The sequence below is a fragment of the Symsagittifera roscoffensis genome, unplaced genomic scaffold (assembly GCF_963678635.1).
Source record: "Symsagittifera roscoffensis unplaced genomic scaffold, txSymRosc1.1 SCAFFOLD_60, whole genome shotgun sequence".
In the NCBI taxonomy this organism is placed as follows: Eukaryota; Metazoa; Xenacoelomorpha; order Acoela; family Convolutidae; genus Symsagittifera; species Symsagittifera roscoffensis.
The window spans coordinates 200,778-210,135 of record NW_026971105.1 but is presented as its reverse complement, the minus strand read 5'-3'; the positions used below and the strand labels follow the sequence as shown (position 1 = coordinate 210,135).

General features: G+C 42.1%; 1 protein-coding gene across 1 annotated transcript; it reads right to left on the bottom strand.

The window, feature by feature from the left end:
• Window positions 1-1,946: 1,946 nt before the first annotated feature.
• LOC134856160 (serine/arginine-rich splicing factor 4-like) lies at window positions 1,947-8,714 on the bottom strand. Its single transcript, XM_063872524.1, has 2 exons — window positions 8,189-8,714; window positions 1,947-2,362 (listed from the first exon to the last, which is right to left on the bottom strand). Exons 1-2 carry the CDS (start codon window positions 8,712-8,714, stop codon window positions 1,947-1,949), a joined length of 942 nt encoding a protein of 313 aa, XP_063728594.1.
• Between the last annotated feature and the right edge of the window lie 644 nt (window positions 8,715-9,358).

The following is a 9,358-nucleotide window of genomic DNA, read 5'->3' as shown; positions in this document are numbered from 1 at the left end:
TCCCTCTTTTTCTAACAGTGATTTACAAGTAGGTACAAGAAAGACAAACGAATCGAAGACACATCAGACGCGGAAACCAGACACTAAGACAGGACGACACACAGAGTCTTTCACCCCGGTCACCACCAGATCTAGAGGAACAAAACAGCCTACTAAATTCAACAAATCGAAGCGAAACCGAAATAAAGCTTCAACTTCGAACACAGGATACTTAGCAGATGGTGAATTCATCTTCATTCCGTCGGATACGTCGGACATTAGTGATTGGGAATGGATTGCGGGAGGTTTTCTATGCAGAGAAATGATAAGAAAACGCTTCATTTCAGATAATCTCATTTTTAACGAAGAACCTACCCCATCATTAGATCCTCAAACATATCAAACTATTATGAAATCTGAGATTTTAGACGAACGACTTCAATCTACAGTTACAGCGGAATGCCCATTTAGTATAAAGCCAGCACCTCAAACTACCTCACACCCACCTGGCGAATCTTCTACCGCTACGACAACAGAGGGCCCAAACACTCCATCGGATTCAACAAAAGCATTGGAAGGAGAGAATCCGGTCAAATTTCCAGTCTATGAGATAGAGGACTCCTCTGACGAAATTGCAACTAGTGAGGAAAGACATCCTAAGGAAATCATTATCACCGGTAATGAATTTAAATTCAGACGTTCAAGTCGAAATGTTGGTCCCCCACAATTCTATGGCAAGCGATATTACATAGATATTATAGACGAGTTCGAAAACCAACCAGGCTCCGCTAATAACCCTATATCTCTGGACGAGGGTGACAGCTCGGGCTCCCCCACACAAACCTTCAGAGAGAATCCCGCGGATAACCAGACCCACATTTGCGACACTCTACCGGAGGACTGTGCACCGGGCCCAGCGTACCCTCCATCTCCTGATCAATTCTCCATCGCCTCTACTGACGAATCCTTGAGAGATGCGGTGAATAGTTTCGACAACTACATCGATTTAGACAGTGAAATTTTTAACGACGAGCTAGAAAAATTCATGGAAGGGGACAGCTAAACTCAATCAAAAACTTGAAAACTCGCATTTAGTCATTTATATTCGTACTAGTATTTCGTTTCAGCGCAGTTAGAGTTTACCTATTTATAACTAGGGATTATAATCCGCCGGAGTTAGGAATTATATCATTCTTTCTAATTCAGTCAATCCTTCGGAGCACTAAAACTTCATTTGTTATATCGTGCAGTATTTAATTTTCAATCCTTGTTGGACTTCTTGAGAGGGAGAAAAAGGGTTAGATAACATGTTATGTATCATGGAGCCATTGCTCAAGATCTCATCAAGCTTCCGCATCCTAAGGTCAGTCTTGGCATCTAACCTTTTCTCCGGACTAGTCATAGTATGAGCGTAGGTACCGCACAATCTCTCTTGTCATCTTAATGTCTCTTTCTTGTGACTCCTTGTTTGCCAGCGCCAAGCTTTCTGCCAGGCACTGATCGGTGTCCCGAATCAGCTGGGCATGATCACTTCTGGCTTGTGACTTCACATCTGTCAGCTCGTCTCTCAATCTTTCATGGCCTTTTGAGCCCTTCCTTCGACTCGATCCAACCTCTTGGTCAAATCGTGTCGTAGTTCTTGAAGGCCTGTCATTACACCGGCAAACATGACATCAAGTCGCTAGCCATTCCCAGCACTGGAGTAAGACCCAGGGACGATGACGTCAATTGAGGTTGCAGCTGGAAACTTGACGATGCAGCACCCTTCTGTGTGCCCATCGACATCATCAGCCTGTCGTATGACGACGATGCTCCCACTGTTATCCAATCTGACATTGGTCTAGTTGGCGAGTCAGACAACGCTTTCTTGCTCCTCTCCAGTCTCGGGCTAGGTGTGAAGTCCAAGACCGAGTGCATCAGCCCCGTACCGTCATATCCAGAGGACAATCCAACAGTTCGGAGCCACGTCATGCGCTCATCGCACATCGTCTTGAAGCTTTTTTTTTCGCTTTTGAACTTGGTAGCTCTTCTCTTAGACTTATGCTCGACATCATCGCATTCTTGCCATGCTTGACTAGAGAGGATTGTTCCTTTCTCCGACTATTGCCTTTGGTATCTGATTTAGACGTCCCCTTAAACAACAGTTCCTCTCGAATTCCTACCTCGGAACGCTCCGAGGGCTCTTGAGTTTTTCCGGTTTCTTCCCGCTCAGGTTCCTCGCCAGGCTCTTCGGGGTCCTCGCGATGGTGGTGGTCGGGTCGGATTAGTGTCTGCTCCCTTTCCTTGAAGGGATCAGTTGTCTTCACGTTAGCCGCTCCGGCCTCGGCGTCCCGTTCATCATCACCATCTCGATTCTTCTCACTTCTTAGTTTCATTCCGCTCACTGAAAGATCACTATGACCTTCACTTGCTGCTTCACCAGCAAAAACGTCCGTGATTCTACTAATCGAGGGTTGGCTACGCCGTGATCTAAACCTCCGCGTGCTTCCCGTGCTCAGCCTGGGGATTTTAGTTAATTCTCCTGGCGAGTCTCTACGCTGCATGTTTCGTGAGTAAAAACTTTCTTTTGACGGCAATGCACAAGCTCCAAAAATAAACTTAAAAAAAAACTTGCCTAAGCCTGCATACTCAACTCCTTCAATATCAAAAATATCCCTTCAATCTCTTAGAGATGCTATTAGTGACTCAGCTAAAGTTACACTCCGTGTTTAATCATTACTAATTCCACTCTATCACCTAGTGTAGCACTATCTCAAAATTTCACAAGATATTATAACTAACACACAAAAAAACAATTGATAAACAGATAAAAAGAATACCCTATAGGTGACAGCGATTTTTTCTTCAGTATCACTTTACCGCTACAGACGTATTAAGTCACTGCTTCGTTTAAAATCAAACAATTTTTCATAAAAGAGCAGTGATGGCTTCAGTAACAGATTAGAAAAAACTTAGTCTTAAAGAAAAAGACATCCCTAGATTGGAACACTCCTAAAGAACGAAGACCAGGACACTGTATTGTCAAGTGAGTTTGTCTTGTCTAATACACTCACCGAGATATTCTTTTGTATGTCCTGCGATTGCTCGATCTGTCCTACTACAAAGCTCAAGGCAACCTCTGATCAAAAATCTCTAGAGTCTAAGCAAAAGCTCTCCCACATCCGGACAGCTCCAAGTGTACGAGAGTAGGGAATTACTTTGTCTTCTCAAGTGAGCGTGTCTTGTCTAATAGACTCACCGAGGTCTTCTTTTATTTGTTCCTGGATTGCCCGAGCCTTCTTTTCAAGTAGCTCAAGGCCACCACACAACCAAAGGCACAATCAAAAAAAATTTTGTTCGGATACTTTTGATGAACGCGATTTAGAATCTAAAGTTAATCCCAATTCTCCGGGTCACCTGGGCCAATATTCTCCAAAATGGTGAGTAGTCGACCTTCTCGTTAGAGCTCAAAAGGATATCTAAGGATGTTTTAATTGTCCCGGAGGGTACTTCCAAATTTTCAATAAGGAGGGTTGTTAAAGGGCTTAAGTCACTCTGGAAGGTTATTTCGGAGGGTTTTTAAGACGCTTAGCTTACTCTGGAGGGTTACCTCGGAGGGTACCTTAAACACCTAAATTGCTTCGGAGGGTCCCCCTTAATTCACTAAGAGGGTCAACAAGAGGCTTAGATCACTCCGGAGGGTTACTTCGGAGGGTTCCCTCAAAATCCCTCAAAGTTTTTCAAATTTTGCCTAATGGGGTCTCCAGCTACTTCCAAAAAGAGTCAAAACAAACTGAATTCACTCTGGGTTTTTTTTAATTGTCTCGGAGTGTTGCGTGAAAAATTTCTGCTACCGAGGGTTGCTAGGGGCTTAGCTGACTCCGGATGGTTGCTTCGGAGCGTTCACCGAAAATCACGAAAACAGATACTTTCACTGCTGTAAAGCTTCCGATTGCAGTCTTATTTACTTGAGACTGGGTTGGCCGACTCGGTCAACCTTCCCAGTAGGATCAAAGGTGATTTTATAAAAATTTCTGAGGCTCGGAGGGTTCCCTAAAATTTGAGTTCTCCGAACTAACAATTTTCAAAAAAGTTTTCTTTTCTGAAGTTATCTACCCAAATACAAGTGCGGTCCAGGAAAGTGATCAAAACATCGACTTATCAGTTGGCTAGTCATTGAGAAATCAGCAAAAACGCGTTAGCTCAAGTAGCTCAAGGCCAAGGCTCAAGTAGCTCAAGGCCACCACACAACCAAAGGCACAATCAAAAAAAATTTTGTTCGGATACTTTTGATGAACGCGATTTAGAATCTAAAGTTAATCCCAATTCTCCGGGTCACCTGAGCCAATATTCTCCAAAATGGTGAGTAGTCGACCTTCTCGTTAGAGCTCAAAAGGATATCTAAGGATGTTTTAATTGTCCCGGAGGGTACTTCCAAATTTTCAATAAGGAGGGTTGTTAAAGGGCTTAAGTCACTCTGGAAGGTTATTTCGGAGGGTTTTTAAGACGCTTAGCTTACTCTGGAGGGTTACCTCGGAGGGTACCTTAAACACCTAAATTGCTTCGGAGGGTCCCCCTTAATTCACTAAGAGGGTCAATAAGAGGCTTAGATCACTCCGGAGGGTTACTTCGGAGGGTTCCCTCAAAATCCCTCAAAGTTTTTCAAATTTTGCCTAATGGGGTCTCCAGCTACTTCCAAAAAGAGTCAAAACAAACTGAATTCACTCTGGGTTTTTTTTTAATTGTCTCGGAGTGTTGCGTGAAAAACTTCTGCTACCGAGGGTTGCTAGGGGCTTAGCTGACTCCGGATGGTTGCTTCGGAGCGTTCACCAAAAATCACGAAAACAGATACTTTCACTGCTGTAAAGCTTCCGATTGCAGTCTTATTTACTTGAGACTGGGTTGGCCGACTCGGTCAACCTTCCCAGTAGGATCAAAGGTGATTTTATAAAAATTTCTGAGGCTCGGAGGGTTCCCTAAAATTTGAGTTCTCTGAACTAACAATTTTCAAAAAAGTTTTCTTTTCTGAAGTTATCTACCCAAATACAAGTGCGGTCCAGGAAAGTGATCAAAACATCGACTTATCAGTTGGCTAGTCATTGAGAAATCAGCAAAAACGCGTTTGTTAAGTTGCCCTTTTTTCACATCCTATATAGGTTCTCAGATACTTTTTCCGCAATCCTTACCTAAAGTGCCTAAGAAAATTTGAAGTAGCGTAGAAACCCTGTACGGCACTGGAATATTGCAAAAAACTGGCCCAAAATTGGCTAGGAAACAAAAAAAATTAGCCAAAAACTATCAAATTTGGACCTCCTGATTCCTTCCTTTTCCAATATTTAAGTCTCTAACTCTATCGACGGATTTATTCGGATGTTTACACAAAAATTGCCCTTGCAGCCTTGCACGTTGTACTAGCACGCTCCTAATGAAATAATATTTATCCAAACTCTCAAAAACTCGATTCTCAATAATATATTGACGAAAATCGAAAATTACAAAAAAATTTGAGCGAAAAATTTTAATTTTCGCCAAATTATACTAAGTCTTTTTCCGCGTGTTTTCTTTAGTTAGGGGGTCAAAAAACCTAGTAGCTCACTGCGCAGAAGCTTTTTCCCAAATTTCTGAGGTTAACAGTTTGGTCGAAAACCATTAATTTTCGACAAAATTGGGGTGTTTCTCGGGTCTAAATGGGATATAAGTAATCTATAATAAGGACAATAAACTATTAGCAGTCTTTAATTGCACTTGACCTCCTCTTGTCCATGTCATCACGAGGTCTATACCAACTGGGATTCGCACCAGTATTTGTTCCACTGAAGTTGACGTAATTGCTGTATCGATTTGCGCTCTTGCTTTTATGAGCGAGTATTCACGCGACTTCATGAGCAAATCATCGGGCGTGGACATTTGATCCAGCGATAGGGTGAATTGTTTGGCTCACATGGTTTTAAGCTCATCACTTTTTACTCCATTCATGAATTTTGAGGCAAAAGTCAAGTTTCGCTCAAATATCCTCTCGTTAGGGTTGCTTCTCCTTCTCGAGTAACTCGAGGTCATCCAAAAACTTGTATTTGACTTCGTCATCTCTTTGACGCCTCTGTTCAAACTTCAACATAGCTTGATGCCCCTGTTCACCCGAGCCGAAGTGGTTCAGCAAAAACGTCCGTGATGCTACTAACCGAGGATTGGCTACGCTGTGATCTAAATCTCCGAGTGGTTCCCGTGCTCAGCCTGGGAAGCTTAGTTAACTCTCCTAGCGAGTCTCTACGCTGCATGTTTTGTGATTAAAAACTTTCTTTTGACGGCAATGCACAAGCTCCAAAAAAAAAATTAAAAAAACTTGCCTAGGCCTGCATAATCAACTCCTTCAATATCGAAATATCCCTTCAATCTCTTAGAGATACTATTGATGATTCAGCTAAAGGTACACACCGTGTTTATTTTTTACTAATTCCACTCTATCACCTAGTATAACAGTATCACAAAAATTTACAAGGTATTATAACTAACACACAAAAAACAATTGATAACCAGATAAGAATACACTATAGGTAACAGCGATCTTTTCTTAAGTATCACTTTACCGCTACAGACGTATCAAATCACTGCTTCGTGTAAAATCAAAAAGTTTTCTTAAAAAATTAGTGATGGCTTCAGTAAGAGAAAAGTAAAACGTAGTCTTAAAGAAAAAGACTTTCCTAGATTGAAACACTCCAAAAAAACGAAGCCCAGGACACTGTCTTCTCAAGTAAGTGTGTCTTGTCTAATACACTCACCGATGTCTTCTTTTGTATGTCCTCTGATTGCCCGAGCTGTCCTACTACGTAGCTCAAGGAAACCTCTCCCACACCCGGACAGCTCCAAGTGTACGAGAGTAGGGAACTACTTTGTCTTCACAAGTGAGTGAGTCTTGTCTAATAGACTCACCGAGGTCTTCTTTTATGTGTTCGCGGATTGCCCGGGCCTTCCTTTCAAGTAGCTCAAGGCAACCACACAACCAAAATAACAATCAAAAAAATGTTGTTTGGGTTTTTTTGATGAACCCGATTTAGAATCTAAAGTTAATCTCAATTCTCCGGGTCAACTGGGCCACTATTCTCCAAAATACATGTCTCGTGAGTAGTCGATCTTCTATTTAGACCTCGAAAGCATATCTAAGGATGTTTCAGTTGTCCCGGAGGGTACTTCCAAATTTTCACTAAGGAGGGTTGTTAAAGGGCTTAGGTCACTCTGGAGGGTTATCTCGGAGGTTTACCTCGGAGGGTACCTTAAACACCTAAGTTGCTTTGGAGAGTCCAAATCACTAAGAGGGTCAATAAGAGGCTTAAGTCACTCCGGAGGGTTACTTAAGAGGGTTCCCTCAAATTTCCAAGTTTTTCAAGTTTCGCTTAAAGTGGTCTCAAGCTACTTCCAAAAAGAGTCAAAACAAGCTAAATTCACTCTGGGGTTTTTTAATGTCTCGGAGGGTTGCGTGAAAATTTTCTGCTAATGAGGGTTGCTAAGAGGCTTAGCTGACCCTGGAGGGTTGCTTCGGAGGGTTCCCCAAAAATCACAAAAGCAGATATTTTCACCGCTGTAAAACCTCCGCTTGCAATCTAACTTACTTAAGACTGGGCTGGCCGACTCGGTCAACCTTCCCAGTAGGATAAAAAGGTGATTTTGTAAAAATTTCTGCTGCTCGGAGGGTTCCCTAAAACTGGGACCCTCCGGACTTAAAAATTTTATTTCCTGAATTATCAACCTTAAAACGATTGCGGTCCAGGAATATTGTTAAAAACATCGACTTATGGTACTAAAATTTTTCCGATCAGTTAGCTAGTCTTTGAGAAATCACCAAAAACGCGTTCGTCAAGTTGACCTTTTTTCACCATCTATATAGGTTCTCAGGGACTTTTTCCGCAATTCTTACTTAAAGTGCTTAAAAAGTTTGAAATGAGCGTAGAATCCCTGTACGGCACTGGAAAAAACCGGACCAAAACAGGCTAGGAAACAAAAAATTTGGCCAATAAACTATCAAGTTTGGACCCCCTGATTCCTTCCTTTTCAAATCTTCAAGTCTCTAAGTCTATCCACGGAGTTATTCGGAGGGTTACTCAAAAATGGCCGCTCAAAAAAGTTTATCGCTCTAACTCTAAAAACTCAAAAACTTGATTCTCAAATCATATTGACGAAATTCGGAAAATTAAAAAAAAACCGCACATCGTCTTGAAGCTTCTTTTCGCTTTTGAACTTGGTAGCTCTTCTCTTAGACTTATGCTCGACATCATCGCATTCTTGCCCTGCTTGACTAGAGAGGATTGTTCCTTTCTCCGACTATTGCCTTTGGTCTCTGATTTAGACGTCCCCTTAAACAACAGTTCCTCTCGTATTCCTACCTCGGAACGCTCCGAGGGCTCTTGAGTTTCCCCGGTTTCTTCCCACTCAGGTTCCTCGCCAGGCTCTTCGGGGTCCTCGCGATAGTGGTGGTCAAGTCGGATTAGTGTCTGCTCCCCTTCCTCGAATGGATCAGTTGTCTTCACGTTAGCCGCTCCGGCCTTGGCGTCCTCTTCATCATCACCATCTCGATTCTTCTCACTTCTTAGTTTCATTCCGCTCACTGAAAAATCACTACTACCTTCACTTGCTGCTTCACCAGCAAAAACGTCCGTGATGCTACTAATCGAGGGTTGGCTACGCCGTGATCTAAACCTCCGCGTACTTCCCGTGCTCAGCTTGGGGATTTTAGTTAATTCTCCTGGCGAGTCTCTACGCTGCATGTTTCATGATAAAAAATTTCTTTTGACGGCAATGCACAAGCTCCAAAAATAAACTTGAGAAAAACTTGCCTAAGCCTGCATACTCAACTCCTTCAATATCAAAATTATCCCTTCAATCTTTTAGAGATGCTTTTAGTGACTCAGCTAAAGTTACACACCGTGTTCAATCATTACTAATTCTACTCTATCACCTAGTATAACACTATCACAAAATTTCTATTAGTATTATAACTAATATTATAACTAACACACAAAAAACAATTGATAACCAGATAAGAATACCCTATGGGTGAAAGCGATTTTTTCGTCAGTATCACTTTACCGCTACAGACGTGTCAAATCACTGCTTTGTACAAAATCAAAAAAATTTTCATAAAAAAGCAGTGATGGCTTCAGTAAGAGAAAACTAAAACGTAGTCTTAAAGAAAAAGACTTCCCTAGATTGGAAAACTCCAAAAGAACGAAGCCCAGGACACTGTCTACTCAAGTGAGTTTGTCTTGTCTAATACACTCACCGAGGTATTCTTTTGTATGTCCTGCGATTGCTCGAGCTGTCCTACTACGTAGCTCAAAGCAACCTCTCGATCAAAAATCTCTAGAGTCTAAGCAAAAGCTCTCCCACACCCGGACAGCTCCAAGTGTAC